The sequence below is a fragment of the Mus musculus genome, chromosome 7 (genome assembly GCF_000001635.26).
Source record: "Mus musculus strain C57BL/6J chromosome 7, GRCm38.p6 C57BL/6J".
Classification (NCBI taxonomy): Eukaryota; Metazoa; Chordata; class Mammalia; order Rodentia; family Muridae; genus Mus; species Mus musculus.
This window is the reverse complement of record NC_000073.6, coordinates 96736255-96756928: the sequence shown is the minus strand read 5'-3', so window position 1 is coordinate 96756928 and position 20674 is coordinate 96736255. Positions and strand designations below refer to the sequence as shown.

Genomic DNA, 20674 nt, shown 5'->3' with positions numbered 1-20674 from the left:
CCCCTGCCCTTGTGCCCTGTTAACTGTTCTCCATGAATGTCTTCATGCTGCTGTTCATGATGAGAGAAATTATTATTATTATTATTATTATTATTATTATTATTATTATTATAACTGGAGCTGTTCTATCTCTACAGGTAGGGGTGGGCACCAGTGGCCAGGGCTACATGCACCTAGGAAGGCCAGAGACAGCTGTGGCTTTCTCACTGTTTATTTAAACTGGGGGTGATTAGGAGTCATGTTGGGTTTGTGGGTATTGAGAACAGAAAGCAATGGACCGGGCACTGCAGGGGACAGATTCCTCCTGCTGCTATCAGATCCCAGAGAGGCAGTACCTCTGTGTCAGTGCCTGCAGGGCCTTCTGTCACTCTGCTCTCCAGGCCCTGGCAGGCATTCCCCAGTACTCAGCCGCAGATGCCTTAGAGTGCTCATGCTATGGTGGCTACTGCCCCGGCCATCTGAAGGTTTGCCGTGCAGCTCTCTGCTTTGCTCTTGTTCTGCTCTTGTTTGGAGAGTGCCATTCCTGACAGCCTTCTTCTCACACGCACCCAGGGGACGCTTTCTACGGCATCCCAGTTAAAGCCAAAAGACGCTAGAATATTTGGCTCCCCATGCAGATACAAGGAGGCCAGGGAGGGCAGCCAGCTAGAAACCAGGGTCAGGAGAGACTTCCTACAGTTTAAGCTGCAGGCTGGAAGGAGCTGTTTTAGGTAAATTGAGTGCTGGCTGTTGTAAAGAGGTCTCCTCTCTGAACAGCCTTTTGAGGCCACGCATAAGCGTGAGATCTTTTCTCCACTATCTTGATGGGTTCTTGCCTCTTCTCCTTTGACGTCTCCGTCACTGGAGCTTGCCCCTCTTGCTTTATTTTATTGTTTCTGTCTCATTCTTTTTATTTCTCTTCTTCTCCTATTTGCTTAGTCTTTTTCTCACGTGCAGGAAGGTTTACTCAGATGCCCAATAATCTCCTGGCCTGTTCATGTTTCGGGATAAGAACAAAAGCCACCCTGTCAGTCGCTGACTCACTGCGCAGAGGGACTGTTGCATTGTGGGGATAATCCCGCACGGGCACCATCGACAGGGGCTTTTCACTCCCTCATATAATTTGTTTTTCTAATAATCTCCTTCCTCAGACAGAAGACATGTGTTTGGCTGTCAAAAACAGGGTCTACAAATGTTATTTTCAGCATTTAGCTTACACTAACTTCCCGTTTTCTGTGGGTGATTCTCCCCTGCCCTGCTAGGCCTGCTGCCAGAGATGAAGCCTCCCTGATCTTTCTAAGATGCCTTAGATTCCTGTATGTGTGAGGTAAGAAAGCTAGAAGACTGCTTGCAATGGCCCCTGAATCATAGCTGTGTCTCTCATCCCAGCTGTGTCTTCTCCCTGCCTTTGCTGTCTCCCCCCCACCCCCGCCCGCCCCCTGTCCCCTTCCAGAAGTTATCTGGACTCCGCTTCTCACTGTTTGTTTGACCCACCATGTGCCCCCAACTCTAGCCAACCTCTGCTTCACAAAAGTCTGCTGACACGTCGGGCAGGCGCTTGCCTCCTTCCTTCATCCTTGTGTGTTTACTACACGTTTGTTTTCAAACCATGGCTCATATCATAGGGGACTCTGTTGCATTCGGCACGAGCGTTTGGCCCCCCTGTTCTGAAGTCCTCTCTTTCCTCAGCTTTACACGTGGCATGTTTTCTGACACTTCGACCACTGTAGTCTCCCATCCTCATTCTCCATCCTGACTCTCCTTTCACCTATGAGAAGTTGGGCAGCCTTAGGCATCTGTTTGGAGCCCTTTTCTCTACCCTCTCCACTCACCTACCCGCTCAGCTCAGCGTCTGGAAGTCTGAGCCCAGGTGCCATGCCTCACCCCCATTCTGATTGGGTTAGCATCTCTTGCTTAGCATAGCCCTAGACCCCAGGCTGACCCCTCTCTGGGTCATTGCAACACATTCCTGAACAAAGCTTGTCTTCCTTGGTAGACTTTGAGATCCTCCAGGGTGCAGTTCACAACAGGGAGCTTAGCTAGAGCAGAATGTGGGACACATAGGAGGAGACAAGGGACACACACTGAGTGACTGCCTGCTGACAATGACTGAGCTAGGAGTAAAGCGAGGAAGAGCATAGCATCCAAAAAAAAAAAAAAAAAAAAAAAAAAAAAAAAAAAAAAAACCTCTTCTCACACGGGCACCTGATGTGACCATGGCTGTCAAAAAGCTTTCGGCTAAGAGCCTTAGCTTTTCTGAACCTTAACTGCTCCGTCTATGAAATACAGACAATAATCCCAGCACCGTCCTACTTTCCTGTGTTGTGAAGATTAAAACAAAAATGAAAACAGGATGTCACTGTGTTCAGTAAGCCGTGTGCTCAGAACAACGCAAGGGATTCTTACTGTCATGTGAGCTGGGCACCGCAGACAGTTCTAGCCGGTTTGGGGCATGGGTGATGCAGGAAACAGAAAGGTAGGCTCAGGTTTTCACAGCTTGGGATTCTCTGAAATAGATTCACTTTTGTAAAGCGAATCCCCACTAAGCCTTCTTCCGTGTTCGGTAACAGCAGGCGCAGGGCTCTAGAGACCACCTGGGGGCTCTCCTTTCACCTCAGGCAAAGCTGGTTTAGAAAGAAGGTGTGCTTCTGGGAACTGGGCTTTTCCTTAATGCAATTCATTAAGAAACAACCGGGACAACTGACACCAAGAAAAGTATTTAAAATATCTACGAGCGCGCGCACACACACACACACACACACACACACACACACACACACACACACACACGGCAGACAGAGACAGAGGTGCTGCAGAGAGCTCAAGAGACAGGTGTGCCCATATTAATGGGCCACAGGTCTTTTCCCCGGGCCTCTGAATGGTCACTTGATCAGTCGTGTTAAAGGTGAAGAGAAAGGACTTTAAGAAAACCCTAATTGTTGGAGGTTTCAATCCTCATAGATACTGTGTCTGCATCCTGCCTGACCAACCACTTGATGCAGTAACTTGGTCTCCACAGCAGGGAGCATGCAGTAGGGAAAGCAACAGTGTTGCTCTCTCGGGCTTGACAGATGTGAGTTCAAGTTGGACTTCCTCAATCCTTATCAATAGAGAGGTTTATACTGGAAACATCACACCTATGCCCTATTTCTGGAGCCAAATATTTAAAGCATTTCCCTGTATTTTAGACTTTTCATAAAAAATTTTAATGGCCATTTAATGTTTAGCAAGCAGATGTAGCATGATCTACCTCAATGCTTTCTGTTACTGGGCCTTTGGAATGTTACCAAAATTTCACATTTGTAAACAAGGCTGTGGTAAGCATGCAACTTTTCTGATTATGGGTTTATTCCTTCATGAGCCTCTGACATTCACAACTTTTATGGTTTGATACAAACAGCCAACTTGTTTTCCCAAAGGGCTGTAGTGATTTACAATGTAATGAGTAACAATGCAGGCGGAGTTATACCACAGCCTTGGTGGAGTGGTATTTTTTTGGAGTGACTCTAGCTCACAAGGTTAAAAGAGGTTGATACTCCATTATTTAAGTTTGTACTTAATTACTATTAAGGGGAAACATACTTGATATATCTTTCTCTCAAATCATTAATTCTTCTATACATACACTGTAGCCATTTTCTTAAAATAAAATGTCCATTTCCTAGTATATGAGCTATAATATATGTATACGCAAATGTATTTGTGGTTTTTCAAGACAGGGTTTCTCCGTGTAGCCCTGACTGCCCTACAATTTTTTTGTTGTTGTTGTTTAAAGATTTACTTATTATATGTAAATACACTGTGGGGGTTTTCAGACACTCCAGAAGATTCCGTTATGGATGGTTGTGTGAGCCACCATGTGGTGGCTGGGATTTGAACTTGGGACCTTCGGAAGAGCAGTTAGGACTCTTAACCACTGTGCCATCTCACCAGCCCCCTGGCTGCCCTATAATTCACTCTGTAGACCAAGCTGGCCTTGAACTTTCAGAGATCCACCTACCTCTGACCCACCCTCCAGTGCTGGGATCAAAGACATGCATATGCCACCACTCCCAGCTTCTCAATAAATGTTAAAGCTTAAAGCCCTTCTCTGAGGCAGAGATGGGTGGGTGTTTGTTTTTCTCCCTTTAGGTTTAACTGTGAAGCATTTCTTTCTTTTGTTTCTCTGGAATATTTTTGGCATAAAGAACTAAAGTCTATATTCAAGGTGGAAAGTTCAAATTCTTCTGGAGACCAGGCAGAGAAGTTAGCAGTTTGTGTCATTTTTGTTTTTGTTTGTTGTTTTTTCCTTTATAAGATTTTGGTGTGTGTGTGTGTGTGTGTGTGTGTGTGTGCGCGCGTGCACGCGCGCGCGCGCGCGCATGCTTATAGGTGTCTATGGGTCCCCAGGAGCTGGAGTTATATGGATGAGCTGCCCTGGTTACTGGGAAGCTAACGTGGGTCCTTTGCCAGAGGAGTGAGCACCTTAACTGACTAGCCATCTCTTCAGCTCCTGTTTTGTTTTGTTTGAGTCAGGGCCTCCTTTATCTCTGGCTGGCCTTGAACTCGCTGTGCAGGTGAGGATGGCCTTGAATTTCTGATCCTCATACCTTTGAAAGGTTCCAGAGGGACACCAGAGGGACACTGGGATAGACGGTAGTGGTTAGAAAAGGAGTTGATGCCATGGGCAGAGACAGGTAGTATAATGGTAGGGGCTCTGAGAGCTCTTACCACCAGACTGAAGAGCAGGGTGCTCTGAAGAGAGACAATCGGGGCCCCTATGGTAAGAGTTGAAGTACTCTCTTACACCTTCATGATGATGGGGGCCATTACAGTCTGTTTGTTTGTTTGTTTTTGTTTTTGAGATAGGGTTTCTCTGTGTAGTTCTGGCTGTCCTGGAACTCACTCTGTAGACCAGGCTGGCCTCAAACTCAGAAATCTGCCTGCCTCTGCCTCCCAAGTGCTGGGATTAAAGGCGTGTGCCACCACTGTCCAGCTTGGGCCGTTACATTCTTAAAGCCTCTACCTCCTGAATGTTGGTCTTACAGGCAAGAGCTACCAGACCACACCTGGTTAGGTAGTGTTGGGGACTGAACCAGGGTTTCAGGCATGCCAGATAATCATTGTAACAACGGAGTGACATCTACAGCCCCTATTTTCATGAGGAAAGCCACAAAGAGAGAGTTTTCTGGAAAAAAAAATCTATCTTGTAAATAGTGGGCCAATACTGTGGGTTACAAAACTACTTTGTGTCCATAGTAGGCCAATACTTTGGGTTACAAAACTACTTTGTGTCCATCAGCCATATCCCTTCCCCTCCTTAGCACTCCAGAGCCACTGGCTTAAGCTCCTGATTTCCCATTGATATCTATTGACTAAACCGCCTTTCCTCTACTCACTTGAGACTCCTGCTTTTGTGAGTGTTGTTTTTTTTTTTTTTTTAAACCGCATTATTGCATCATTGGTAATATTTCTCTGCAGCTTTATGCCATCTAACCTGCTTGGCTGCTATTCTCTTTTAATTACTGTAGATTTATGATGTGGTGAGATCTTTAACATGGACTACCACTCTTCTTCCTCTGGATAGCTCATCTATGTTTCATCTGTCTACTACTCTAGACAAGCTTTAAGCCATTCTGCCAGATCTCTACAGTTCTCTTTAGGTTCCTCTTGGGCATTCTGTCAAACCTACAGATTGTCATCTCAGAATATTTCAACTTTGCTAGCCTAGGAACACGCAATATGTCCTCATTATTCATGTTCTATTTTGCATTGCTCAGTGAAACCTTGCAGTTTTATCGCATAGGTCTTACATAGTTCTCATTAAGATGACACAGTAGTATTTATTAATTTTCTTGAGTAGGATATTTTTAGTATATTGTCCAAGTGGTCTTTCAGGTATTTTGGAAATACTTTGACTTTAGGAAAGTTCACTGTACCTCAGTTACAAATTTGGGTTCCTTATTAAATAGTAGCTTTTTTTTTTTCAAATAGTGATGTGTGTGTATATGTGTGTGCGCACGCACAGACACATATGCATTTTACAAATATAAACACAACACTCACAAAAATACTACTTTGTGTCCATACTTTGTGGATACTTTGTGTCCTGGCCTCAGTCTCTTATTTTTCTTGTTCCCTATATTGGCCAAAGCATCTGAAACAACAGCTACTAGTAGATACATCACATTTTGCTAGTGATTTTAAGGAATCTTTTTGATATTTAAACTAGAAATTTAACGTTGGCCTTGTTCTTTTTGTTTGTTTGTTTGTTTTTGAGACAGGGTTTCTCTGTATAGTCCTGGCTGTCCTGGAACTCACTTTGTGGACCAGGCTGGCCTCGAACTCAGAAATCCACCTGCCTCTGCCTCCCGAGTGCTGGGATTAAAGGTGTAGGCCTGGCTATTGGCCTTGTTCTTGACGCTGCTGTTTGCCCCACTCTTTCTATTTTCAGTATTTTTGTGACTCGATATTGTCATCAGAAGTGCTGTCATTACTCATTGCACACAGAAGCCAGCTCTCAGTACAGGACACAGTGCCCTCAAAAAGTGTCTGAAATTTGCAAGAGTCTCAACCTCAACCAGATGTTGCTGGGTTAGGATCCTGGAGCTTCCGATTTTGGAAATATAGGGTACTAATTGTGACCACACAAGCTCATGAGAAGTCAAGCGAGTTGACGTTCTTCCACTACGCTCAGGGTAATGGTTGGCACTAGGAAAAGCTCAACAGATTGTACTTTCTTCTTCTACCCCTTAAAAGGAAGACAATCAATATCCCAGACGCAAGCTGTCTAAGGAACGCCTTGCATTAATAGGCCTGTGAAATGCAAGTGCCATTTGTGGCAGACACTACGCTGGCCCTCCTGCTTTGGTGCATATGGCCACGTCTCATATTTTCAAACTACGCAGTCCATCTCTTACACCCCAAAGGGATTCTTTTGACCTATGACACCTGATGGAAATAAAAAGGCAAGCTGACATGTAATATGAACCAGGACTGAAACAAACTGTGCTTCCATTAGCCCGGAACATGAGTGTGCTCCGATAAAGGCAGGAAGAGGCAGCAGCTCAAACTGAAAACAGATGTCCGGGCAGTTCTGGCTCTCACTTTTTCTACTGCCCTTCCCATAACCCTCGTGATCCTGTCACTGACGCTGAAGGTCTAGAACTCTGGTTAGGCACTAGGAGCCAGCTCAAGCCTTTGTCAAAGTTGCCACCACTGAACTATAGCTTGATTCTGAAGGAGCCATCACCCCAAGCGGTGGTCCTTGGTACTCAACTCTGTGGCATGGGGAAGTATTAGAGAGCCTTGAGCTCAGTATAGCCTAGATATCTTCCTCATGCAGTGGGAGGGAGACGGGGAGGGGGGGGGGAAGGGATGTTCGCTCATTGGCAAAGGGTGGGGCTGGTATATAGATCTGAGAATCTCAGTTGAAATCGTACCTCTGTTCCTGCCTAATGCTGCTTGGGGGGAGGGGGGCAAGTTTGTTGTTTTCTCGGAACTTGGTCTCTTCATCTGTAAGAGGATATAGTAACTGCTGCTGCCTGTCACCAACCTCAGATTTCTGGTGAGCGCAGGCAGCACTGGGGACTATCCCAATAATAACTCCACACTCTCAGGTGCTGGGCATGCCTCTGAGCATTTTACAAATATCAGTTTCTCTTCATCATTCCCCTCAGGTGGTGGGTGGGTGCTAACACCATCAGTTTTCAGATGAGGAGACTAGGAGCTGGTGGGTTCCACAGCTTGTCCATGGCCACACTGCTAATAAGTAGCACACTGCGCACAAACGCATCCACTCGCATGCACTTCCTAGTTTCTGTGCCCAGGGGTCTCTACTGGTCCTTTGCATGAGAGCTGATCAGCACTGAGGCAGTTTTCACACAGAAGGGGATGCAAGCAGAGTGGCTGTCCTTACTAGAAAGGGTTGTCACCCAGCGATAAGCTCCAACCTGTTATCTTCCTCCTCTGCACCCTTAGGCCTGTTTTTCCCTCAGCACCTCATGTGCTGCCCGCCCCCCCCCCAAGCCTGCTCAGCGCTCATCCGCTCATCCTCTGCCTGTGCCTCCCCCACTTCTATTACTCACCTCCTGGGTCTCCAGCTTTCGTTCCTGGCTTCCTTCCCATTACTGACAACACCCTCAGGGCTCCCCTCACCTTACATAAACCTTTCCAGTCAACCTGCCTCCTCCTCAGGTAATGCCTATCATCTCTGAGCCTGCTCTGTCTAGAAGGAACTGTTTCCATTCTGCCTCCTTCCCTCCTGAACTTGTGGTGACCCTGCTTCTGCCTGCACCCTGCACCAGGGGTAGAAACTGCTCCCACGGAGGGTGCCCTCTGAGGCCTCCCTATTGACCAACTCCAGCAGCTTTCGTGAAGTTGTTCTCCCTAACTTTCCCCACTTCAAGCTCTTCAGATGTCTTCTGTCCTTGGTGGGGCTTCCATCTTTAACCCCGCCCCACTTCCAATTCTAACTTCTTACCTATTCTACCCTGCCCCCTCCCCTCCCCCCTCCACTTCTCCCCTTCCTCCCCTCCCTCCTCTTCTCACCCTCATGCTGAGGTCTCTTGGAACTCCCTCTCCAGTTCAGCACTATCTCCAAACTGTCATTTTTAGCTGCCTACTTACTGGTACCTGCCAGCAACTAATATCCATTCTGAGAGTCTGATAGCAGCTCAAATCTAACATGGAGAACATCTTCATAGCTCTTCCTCCTAGCAAATTTCATTCATTCATTCATTCATTCATTCATTCATCCATCCATTCAGCTCTTCCCGCTTCTCCCCCCCCCCCCCCATGTGTTTGTGTTTATCCATATGGAAGCCAGAAGACAGCCCTGGCTTTCATTCCTCAAGTGTCTTCCACCTTGTTTTATGAGGTAGGGTCTGCCAATGGCCTAGGCTAGGCTTGATGGCCAGGCAGCCCCCAGGGACCTGCTGCCTCTGCTGCCCCTGTGCTGGGATTATAAATGCATGCCACCAACTCTGACTTTTGTCTTTTTTTTTTTTTTTTTAATATGGGCTCTGGGCATGAAACTCAGGTCTTTTCAATATTGAAGATAAAAATTTTGTGCTTCTCCTTAACGCTAAAATGCAAGGGGTCAAGAAAACAGCCTATGACACTGTAACGCTCATCCTCTCCTTTAGGAAAAGGTATAGGCAGTGCTCCAGGCCGGGCCCTCTCCTCTCCCAACCCTTCTGGCTCCACAGTCAGCCTTCAGTTGGTCTCCCTTTGTCAGTCTGAGAATCCAGCATCTCTGTATATGCCACTGTCTAAGGTCCACGAGGACACATTGGGTGCCACAGTTTGACCTAAAAAAACACCTTATACTCCCTACTGTCTTCAAAATAAGACTTCCCAGCTGGTCGACACAGCCCCTCCCGGTTGGCCTTGACTTCATTTTCTTCTCTGGGTGCACACATTCTCATCTTATTTTTCTTTTCACTCCCAGATTCCTAGATACACTGGGTGTGTCAATCAGTAGGAAATGAAGAACAGTGCAGATAGTAGGACCATGTGGACCTGGATTCCGGCTGCAGCCCCCCAGCGACTGGATATTTAATATATACCTAGTCATTTCAATAGTGTGAGCTTTATTTTGCATTGTGGAAGAATCCTTATTTTGTAATCTGCTTTTGGGTGTTGCAAAGGCCCTTTCTGGTCATTTTCTCTGTCTGTCAAGCAGTTGTTTCTCATTAAGTCTCCAGTTTTTCCTTGTCATGGACTGAACTGTGTTCCCCTCCCAAGTTCATATCCCCAACATGACTGGATTTACTTGGAGATAGGGACTGGAAGGCCTAGGAGGAGGCAATAAAGGTCAAGTCAGGGTATCATTGGGGGCCTTAGTCTGACAGGACAGGTGTCTTATAAGCTCAGGACAAGGTGGCATCAAGCTCAGGACAAGGTGACATTCCGTTGGCCTTCTGTGTGCTTATGCAGGCAAAGAGCCCCAGGAAGTCAAAGCCAGCAAGAAAGACCTCACAGAAACAAATTCTGCCAGCACCCAATTCTTTCCACATCAGCAAGAAAAGAATGTAAGACCTCAGCCTGTGCATTTCGTCATGGCAGCCGCAGCAAGCCAGCATCCTCATCTTCTCCCTTTCCTTTTCCTGGTGACAGCTTTCTTCCCCTTTTATAAAACTGTTTTCTGTGGCACCAATCACTCATCTTCAACCGAGGATAGTCAGCACAGAGTAGGAGATGCTTTTACAAATGTATTCACACACACACACACACACACACACACACACACACACACACACACACAATGTAAAATAGCAAAATATAATACTAATGCTTTGTTCTGTCCACATAGTGTGCAGTATTTAAACAAAGATAATTCACATATCCATCATATCATTAATCTTCTATTTGTGATGAAGACATTCAAAATCTTCTATCTATTAAAATATGTTCTGAGAGGGATCACTTTCAATAACTTTAATTGCAGCACACTTTTGTAAGCACTCTAGTAGTTATTGCTAATTACCATTGCCTAATTTATACATTAAACTCTATCATAGTCTCTCTCTCTCTCACACACACACACACACACACACACACACACAAACACACACACACGAAGGCATACAGAGTTTGTTGTTATCTACTGATTCAGAAAACTACTGGGGTCTTGGGACATCCCCCACACATGTCCTCCAAACACTACTATACTCTTCTGGGTTTCCACCTCTGCTCTGGCCCTGAGTTGCTGAAAATATTTACACAGTGCTTTCCAGCATACTCAGCGCTCCTCACAGTGGCCCTTTGTTCCTCACAGCTCCTCCTACAACCTTGGCAGTGGGGACAGCCCTCCTTTCCATGCCCACAAGAACTCCCACGGGCCTCTCTGTTCCTGCAGACCTCGTTATGGTGTAATTACTCATGAAAGGGTCAGTTTTCCCTCTTGATTGTAGGTTCTTTGAGGGTAAGGCTTGTTTTATTCGCTGCTAAGTCTCCAGCACTTACCCGTGTAGATAACTCAGCAAATGAATAAAGACGAAAATAAATAAGAAGATATTGATGTTTTCACAGCATTGTGGGGTCCTGGTGTAGGTTTTTATAGGAGTGTTTGGTGAGCCTGAGACTTAGGAAAAAAACCCACACCTCTTAGACAAAACCCCCATGATTCCTGCACATGGCAGCTAGAATTCATCTCATCTCTGGCTGAGATTCAAGCCTCTGTTCTTCCTCTGGACCACAGCATCTCTCCAGGCACAGTCCCACTGCCCTTTTATTTCTCACCCCCTTCGCTAGCCACCACCAGTGCCAGTACCAGCAGAGCCCCTCATCCTGGAGCTAGTGTATACGCACAAGGGGTTACAAGGCAAAAGGCTGTACGTTTTGTCAGTATCACCATGAAGGGAAAGAGGAAAGGTACTGACAGCTCTCATGGCTGATGTACTGGCATCTCTTGTAGACTAGAGAAGCAGCTTTTAGTAACTGACAGCGAGAAGAGATAACAGAAAGCCCAGCCATCAGTTGCAAAGATCAAACCACTACTGAAAAAACCCTCTCCCATGGGTAACTTCATCGGATTGGAGAGTAGAGAAGGAAGAGCGTGTCTTTCAGCTGGGGGTAAGGGGGCAGGCTCAGGTTGGGGACGCTTGCTCAGCCAGGAAAATGAACCTCATTCCAGACAATCTTACAGGGCCGAGTGTCCAGAAAACACACCTTAACGGAAGGGATGCTAAGCTACAAGGTTTGGGGGGAAGTCCTGCTTTCTTACCTCTTCCTCTTTCTTCTTTTCCTCTATCTTTTTTTATTCCTGATTGAAAGGAAGATGAGTCCTGGCTTTAGCTCATGGCATTCTCAGGCTTGCCTCTTACTTTAGGAAAGCGTGTGTCTGTCTGTTTGTTTGTATATGTGTGTGTGTTTGTATATGTGTGTTTGTATATATGTGTGAGTGTATTTGTGTGTGTATATATGTATGTATGTGTGTTTGCATATGTGTGTGTAAGTATGTATATATGTATTTATGTATATGTGTTTGTGTATGTATGTGTGTTTTGTACATGTATGTGTGTATATGTATATGTGTGTGTATTTGTATATATGTGTGTATTTGTATATATGTGTGTGTTTGTGTGTGTGTGTTTGCATATATGTATTATGTATGTATGTTGTATATATATATATGTGTGTGTGTGTGTGTATGTGTGTGTGTAGCAGCTACCTTATGCCCATGAGGCAGCAACTATGAAAACAAAATCCCAGGGCTGGAAAAATGGCTCAGCAGTTAAGAGCACTGACTGCTCTTCTGAAGGTCCTGAGTTCAAATCCCAGCAACCACATGGTGGGTCACAACTATCCGTAATGAGATCTGATGCCCTCTTCTGGAGTATCTGAAGATAGCTACAGTGTACTTACATATAATAATAAATAAATCTAAAAAGAAAGAAAGAAAGAAAGAAAGAAAGAAAGAAAGAAAGGAAGAAAGAAAGAAAGAGAGAAAACAAAATCCCAGAGTAAGACTGGCAGAGTACAGAGTAGACGGAGCCTTGTCCCCGATGTAACCACCAAACTGCTGGACCATCTGGGGTAGCAGTGACAGGAAGACATCAATGCCCCTGAAATGGCACCTGAGTACGGTTGGTTCTTGCTCTTCACACACTAGCCACATGCCTACGTCCTTCCCACACAGGCAGACCCTACTGCTGCTGGACAGCCACTGGCATCCTTCCATTACCCTTTCTTTCCTGTCTTTGAGCTTTCAGAACACCCAGATGTCTGTGATAAGACACCCAGAGCAGCAGCAGGAATAGGGCAATGGGGAGCCGGGCCTTTGGGGAGTAGGGGAAGCTACTGTGGGGCTAGTTTTTCAGTCAGTAGTGAAGCGTTCTGATACTCCCAGCTCTTCCTCCAAACAGAGTTGGGCCACGATCTCCAACAAGCTGACTTGAGCTGTCCATTGACCTACGATTTCATCCCACGATACCAATACTCTGACTGAATCACTGTATCTGGGGAGGCAAATTCATGGGGCACTGTTCCAAAGGAGTAATTCCATTAGAAATACCGCAAAGTACCAATGCCAGTTACCAGAAGGCTAGTTTAGTATCAAGAGAGCCAGCTTTTTCACTGCTCACTTTCTCCTTGACAGTAGAACTCAAAGGGAAGGAGACGGGGGTGGGCAAAGACAAGCCTACTACAGACAGAATGAATTTTCAATCAGCTTTCTTGGTTTCTTCTTTGAAGTGCACCAGCTGGTTTTCATACAAACTACTTTATCACCAGATCCTTGTGAACACACTCAAAGGCTGGTGCCTGATCAGAGCAAGGGGAAGAAAGAATCACTATGGTCTAGCAAACTTTGGATAATCATGGAGGGACCTGATTACGATGAAGTAGAGAGGCAAAAATATAGGTGCAAGAACCTAGTGTTCCTTGCAACAAAAAGCAATAAACTAGAGGAAATCCAGGGAACACACGGTTAGTGCCACTACAACAGTCCTTCTGTCACCTCTGATGTCCCTTGCCCCAGATCACAGCCTCCAACCACAGCAACCTCCCTGGACCATATAAACAAATGGCTCTCGATGTAGGACTCAGAAGGAAGGCTTCTGGTTCTAATCATTTTATTTGTATGTACAGAATCCTATTTCCATGCTTAGTTGGTGCAGTTAGCTTCCTCCTTGGGGTACCATTCAAGGCTTTCCTGGGTGACTCACTTCTGCCCAGTTTCTCAGCCAGGTCCTAGGTTTCTAACCACCTACCTGTAGCTCTTGCCATACCCACAACTTGGAATAGATGGCTTACCACTTACTTTCTATTCTTCTTCGTTAATGAGTATCTATCTTTTCAAGTAAGTTTTTATGTAGTGTGTGCTGTCTCCTGAGCATATGCAGGCACCATACTGAACATATAGAGATCAGAGGACAGCTCGTGGGAGTCAGTTTTCTCTTTGCACTGTGTGGGTCTCAGGGATCAAACTCAGGTCATGAGGGTTGGTAGCAAATGCTTTACCTCTTGAGCAAACCCACTAGCCCTCTATTTTCTTTAAATATGACTAAGCCACACACGCCTTAAGGACCAGATTAAATGTTCCTCTAGCCAAAGAGCCTCTGGAACCACTCAGCAGGACATACCCTTCCCCATTCCTGTCTCTTGGCCCTTTGATCTGTGCCTCCCAGAATGGCCTTCCTTGCTCTTTTCTTTGTCTTAGAGGAGGTTACCATATGAACGCCATCTCCATCAATCCAAACTCCTAGCTACTTTCTCCAGGTACTCAGCATGGGGTAAAAAAAAAAAAAAAAAAAAAAAAGCAAGGTTAGATAATGGATGAAAGTGAGGAGAAAAGATGGAAGAAGGAAAGAAAGGAGTTGAACCACTTCCAATGCCTGGACATAGAACAGACTGATTTCCAGTGGCTGCCCAAAAATAAACAAGCAGACCAGCCCTTTCAATTAGCACCAGGAAGGCCAGCGCATGTTCCTCATAAAAACTCCCATGGCTAGTGATTTCTAACAGCGGTTCTCGTTTCTCCTGAGTTTCTAAATCGTAGGCCACCTCTGTTATTTGGCAGCTTGGCTTGCCTCGCTGCGGTGTCAGGTTGATCTGTCCTTTTATGCTTTGGCACGAACCCAAAGGGAAGGATAAGTTGCTAGCTGGAGACCCAAAATACCAAGCTGCTAACCTGTCAGGCCTCAGGGCAGCAAGCCACCCAGGGAAAGGTATTCTCATTTTTAAAGTTTTAGATACTGTAAGATTTTTTTTTCACCATAGTCTTTTTAATGACTTCTCAAGAAAACTTCCTGGATCGATGTAAGGTTCTTACTGATAATTGGAGGCAAGCTAACAAGGGAAAAGTTATGATTCATAGAACACAAACAGAAATAAAATATTAAATCATATCCATGACAAATAGGGAGTCTCTTGCACAGTGGGGACCCAAGGGAATTTAGAATTCAAGTTCCCATTCTGGCTTTGCTTATAACATTGGGCAAGTCATCTAAGCCCTCGGAACCTCAGCTTCTTCATCTATAAAGTTAAATTGAAGGGAAAACATCTCTTTCAAAGCTGGGGAGACACATCAGTGAGTGAAGTGTTTATCTTGCAGGGACCAGAATCTGAGTTCAACTCCCAGAACTTGCATAAAAAAGCTTGGGTGGGGCTGGTGAGATGGCTCAGTGGGTAAGAGCACCCAACTGCTCTTCCGAAGGTCCAGAGTTCAAATCCCAGCAACCACATGGTGGCTCACAACCATCTGTAACGAGATCTGATTCCCTCTTCTGGAGTGTCTGAAGACAGCTACAATGTACTTACATATAATAAATAAATAAATCTTAAAAAAAAAAAAAAAAAAAAAAAAAGCTTGGGTGTAGCGTATTCAGAATCCCAGGGCTGGGCTTGATGGCTAATTAGCCTAACCTAAACGGGGTGGGGGTGGGGTGTTAGCGCAGGAAGACCTTGTCGGAGGAACAACATCCAACATTATTTTTTGATATCTGTTCTCTCTCTCTCTCTCTCTCTCTCTCTCTCTCTCTCACAGACACACACACACACACACACACACACACATGCACACACACATGCACATTCTTGTCTAAGGCTGTTGTCAGTTATGTAGGACAAAGCATGGTTCCCAGTGCATGCTACATGTACTTCAGATATTTGATGAGTAAGTGAACCAATGAATATGTGGAAAACAAATTAAATCTAAAACCTTGAACAAAGGTTTGACCCAGGTGAGGAGGCCCCCGTGCTAAAAAGAGGGAAAGCCTAAATCTTCCAGAGGGGCCGGCGTGAGATCACATCTAGCTTTTCTTGCAGCATCCCCAGATCTCACCTTCCTCATTTGCAGTGGGTAGGAGGGTTGTCTCCTTCCAGAGTTAGTATAAGTCTCAACAGATGAATATAAAAATCCTTTGCAAACTGTAAGAGGTGAGTTAGCCTTTAGCTGGCCTGGTATGCCTTGCCATGCAGGTGGGATCCTGTGACATCCTTAACACTTGTGGTCAGCAGGGCTGCCACCTTGAGGGAGTCGGGGAGAAACAGTCCTTTCTGGTTCTAAATCTCCCTATGCTAGGGGAAGGCTATTATTTCTGAAAGCAGATGCCATATTTTATTCTAAACTAGCTTGGTTTCGGTGGGAGTGTACACACGTGTATGTGCATGCATGCGTTCGTGCATACTCATGCACATTTGTGGCATAGGTCCAGTTTTGTGAGAATTATGTCAACATCAGGTTTCTGTATGGAAATACTTGTATATCCAGTTTGGAAAGGGCTTTTAGATATTTTTTCCAAGGCAAAAGATAAACCCATTTGATTTAGGGAGTTATCAGCTGGTTTACATTAAATGGGGGGAAAAGCAAAAACATACACAATGCAACCATTCGTTAGACACAATTATTTCCCCTGTTACTTAATTACAAGCAGACATAAATACGCTGAATTCTGACATCTCAGGTCTTCTTAAATTCTCGATCTGTGTTTCAGCATGTAATGAAAGGAGGGTCATATTCCACTTTGTGTGTTAAGCAAACCCAAGAGTTATAATTGTATATTGGGACCATAATGACTTTGCTAAAGCAAGGCCTAAACTTTTAATTAACCTGCCAAGACAAATTACAGCTCACAGCTCACAGGTAACGATCACGGACAGCTGGGACTCAATCCTGGGGACTCTCGGGAAAGAGGGATTAATAGCAACATCAGAAGCAGTCTGTTTTTGTATTAAAAGAAAGAAAACAGTGTTCATTAAACAATCACTGTAGCTTGAAGGGAGGCAGACAGGTCAGAAAGGCAGCGAGAGAAAATGGAAGAGGAGGGAGGGGGCACCCTCCTCTCTCGAAGGGACTGCTTCCCTCTCTCTGGGATGTGCAGTGGCTCAGTGGGTACCAGGCTCTCTTTGCTCTTTTTTCTAACGTTCATAACGTGGACTGCAAATGACCACTCAAGAAAAATTTTCCAGGCAGGGCTGGCCTGCGTCTGACAATCACAGAAGTAACATGGAACCACAGGAGAAGGGGGGGGGCAGAAGTTAGTTGCTTGGAGGGTGTTTTCAGAGCCTTGTTGACCAAGAGAACCCTGGGCTCTATGATCTGTCCTCAGACTCAGGGTTTCTGAAGAATGGGCAAGGAATCCAAACTTCTATTTGCATCAGCTGATTCCTTTGTCCAGCGGCATTTGAGAAGGACCATGGCTAGAAGTCCTTTCGGCTTAAAACAGGCACCTTAGCGTGGGTTCCACTGGGTGCTGCTCCCTCAGGCCTGCTGGGGTACATTCTGCATTTTACCCAGACACTCAGATCGTTCTTCGGTGCATTGATATATAGGAAGCATGAGCAAGCCTATCTGCTCTAGCATACAGGAAAGGGTTAAGGGACAGCTTTGGTCATCTAGGTGAGAGGAACCAGGGCAAAAAGCAAGACCGTGGTCTTCATTATAACAGAACAGTTTAGCATGCTCTGACAAGCCAAGGCTCGGCAAAGGAACATCCATCCCACTATTTCCTTACTGTTTTAAGATGCATACCCTAATTAAAATGGCTTTCTTGGGGAATTTAAATTAACAACCTTTCCTATTTGCACTCAGCTATTAAGACAGAAATCTGACTGTAAATACTCCCAGCTCTGTGTGGGCCCAGTGCTGTGTGCCTCCTTGTGAACTGTGCCTAGATGGAGTCAGGCTGGGAGACTAGGGAACTCGGATGCTGTGGGACGTGATAACTGTGTCTTTAAATTAAAGCCACCATAGCAAGAAAGAAAATGTGTAGTGACTGCTGCCAGCAGAACCTGAGAAGTGACAACCTAGTCGTTTCTGAGGCCAGCCTCCAGCCTCTAATGGCAGGGATTGAGAGCAGCAATGTTGGCCCCCAGGTCAGCAATAGCTACTAAGACACAGCTTCAGATTCCAAAATGTTTTTTAAACTAATCAAGTAATTAATTTGTTTTTCAAGACAGGGTTTCTCTGAATAGCCCTGGCTGTCCCAGAATTCCTCTGTGGACCAGGCTAGCTTCAAACTCAGAGATCAGCCTGCCTCTACTTCCCACGTGCTGGGATTAAACACACGTGCTGCCGCCACCTAGCAAATTTATTTATTTTTATTATCTGTGCATCAGTATTTTGCCTGCATATATGTCCGTGTGAGGGTGTTGGGTCCCTTAGAACTGGAGTTACAGACAGTGGTGAGCCACCATGTAGGTGTTGAGCCTTCTGGAAAAGCATCTAGTGCTCTTAACTGCTGAGCTATCTCTTCAGACCCAGATTCCACAATCTCAAGAAACCAATGTATGGAAAAGAATAAGAATCTGTATGATGTTAAAAGTCAAGTACACGGGAGGGCTTCTGGACTAAGCCAGTTTTTCCCTACACCATACAGACAGAACTGCAAGAGAGAAACCAATAGTATGGCAGCTGACAAGACTTGAGCTGCCTAGGTTCCTGTTAAAGCAAACCTGGGCAGGAAAAGGTCACGCTCTTGCTTATTCCTTACCAACCAAGTGGCATTGCCCATGGAGATTCAAGGTGTATCGTGACGACAGACTACACTTCTAGTCAAGAACAACACAGAGGGCCATTTCCTTCATCAACATCAGTTGTTGGATGCCACCTCTGCTTTTTTGCCACCAAGGCAAAATATTAAGGCAGAATATAACAGAAGTGTATTAACCATGCTCCATTTAACAGAAAGGTTCGCTCTGCCTCAATACTAAAGGCAAAACTACAAATAAGAAGGAAATGGGCTGAAAATAACTACTGCTGATTAGAGAGAGAATGAGGATCTTTGAAGAATGCTGGAAACTTAGTACTAAGTCAAGAAATGTTCATTTAACACCATTTCCCTTGTGAGAGAGACTCCCAGCCAAGATGCACTCTAAAGCCTTCACTAGGCAATGCTCCTGTCCAAGAGCCCCAGGCCATGGAGCTATGTTCTGGCTAAGTTCTAGATATCAGGACATGCTCTGTGTCAGAGAACAGGAGAGTTCTATTCTCGGTGAAACCCCAGTGCAACTGCAACCTGCTCTGCCAGCCCCTATCTCTGCCATTTCACTCTCTCTTCAAGTCATTATTTTCTTCTCTTATGTGCATCATCTGCTGGTTTCAGAAGTAAAAGACAAACCCAAAGCAAACCAGACCCAAATGGCAAGTCAGCAAATTGAACTAAGTGAGACCTTAAAGCAGGTGGGAGGCAAGTGCCAATGAGGGACGCGTGACTTCTGTGTGGTTTGCCATCCAGGATTCCTATCTGAATGTGAGGTTTGCATCCTAGCTCTTGAAAGGCAGCTGGTGGTTCGAGGACCTTATCCAGCAAGTCCACTTGGGATGACCTTGCATGCTCAGCAAGAGCTAAAGATACTCAATTCCAATTCCAATCATATTCAATTCTAATCCCTTGTCAGCACCAGCTTAGTCCACACAACCTTCCTGTTACCCAAAGACACTAATAGAGAGGGTAGCTGCTTACCAATGGCGGTGGTGAGAAATGAAACCACTTCAGATTCTTTTCCATCATTGTAAAAGGCCAGGTGCCAGATTCCTGAATCCAGATACTGGATGAAACCGGTCTCATGGCTGGATGGGGGAACAGGGCCCCGTGATTGGCGCTGAGGACCCTCCAGGCTCCTTGCCTCTTGGGTTAGGAGCCTTCTTCCATCCAGGAGCTCCACAAAGTCAAACTAAAGCACAAAGGGAGTAAAGTTAGCAACAAACTGACACTTCCACCTTCCAAGCTTCATGCACGGCTTCTCCTGTGGCGTCTAAAGGGGAAGGGAAGACCAAACAAGTCCTCCCTACATCTACAGTTGTCATGGTAATATTCTTCTAACTCGTTTGTGAACGTGGCAGAATTGATTATTCATTGTCTTGCTTTGTTTTAATTTTGGGGCATGCAAGCCTTTACTTGATCATGTATACATTAAGATAGACATGTTTGTTTACTTTAGTGGCAGGTACTTCAGTAGAAACAACCTAGCTACTTTGTGGTCACTGGAGGTTCATGTAAGTACAGATGGGAATCTTGGGAATTTGGAGTGGGAATGGAACACTGAGTAGGGTTGGGTTAGTCATGGGCTGAACTGGATTAGCTCAACATTCCATCAATGGAACACTAGCACGGATTGGTCCAAGGCTGTTGGTGTGAAGCTCCAGGAGAGCCCACCATGCAGTGTGAACATCGGGAGGGTGAAGTCCTGCCGCCTCACTCCAAGTAGCTACCTAGTTAGATTTTAGTAGATGGAAGATATTTAGCCTACTTTGAACAAAAATACTGATACTATAAAGTCCAGGACTGTGTAGTGGCTCTGTGGTCACTAGGGACCAGGCTCATCTATTGTTCTGTGACCTGACCTTTGGCTAATACTGGAGCTAAAATGAGAATGGATGATGGACATTTACAGTTTTGATGACTTTAGCTCCAAAGCTAGTATTTGTGCACATGCACACACACAGGGGGTGTGTTTTGCATAGGCCTCTGTTCTCTCTGACACATGACTCCTCCTCATCCTATGTCTTTCTTTTCCTTCCCTCTGCCTCTCTTTTGGTGTCAGAGAGGATTCAGTGTCCAGCATGCTAAGCATCTGTATTGTTCCCGAACTAAACTCCCAGCTACTTGGTTAAGTTCTTTGTTTCTGGTATATGTATCCAAACAAATATGCAATCCTGAAGAAAGGTGGGGATGCAAGAGGCAAAGAAAGTACTGTTTATTTTGAGCCAGCTCCTAGGCTAAGGGTTCTATGAGTGTTCCTTGTTATGAGAATTCTGCAGGGCAGTTAC

General features: G+C 45.3%; 1 protein-coding gene across 26 annotated transcripts in view; it reads right to left on the bottom strand.

The window, feature by feature from the left end:
• Positions 1-20674, bottom strand: part of Tenm4 (teneurin transmembrane protein 4) — a 739850-nt gene that overhangs the window by 154165 nt on the left and 565011 nt on the right. For all 26 annotated transcript variants that reach the window (NM_001310762.1, XM_006507806.4, XM_030242547.1 and 23 more), the window contains one exon: positions 19368-19578. In NM_001310762.1, the coding sequence (NP_001297691.1) occupies positions 19368-19578 (211 nt within the window). The remainder of the gene's footprint in view (positions 1-19367; positions 19579-20674) is intronic.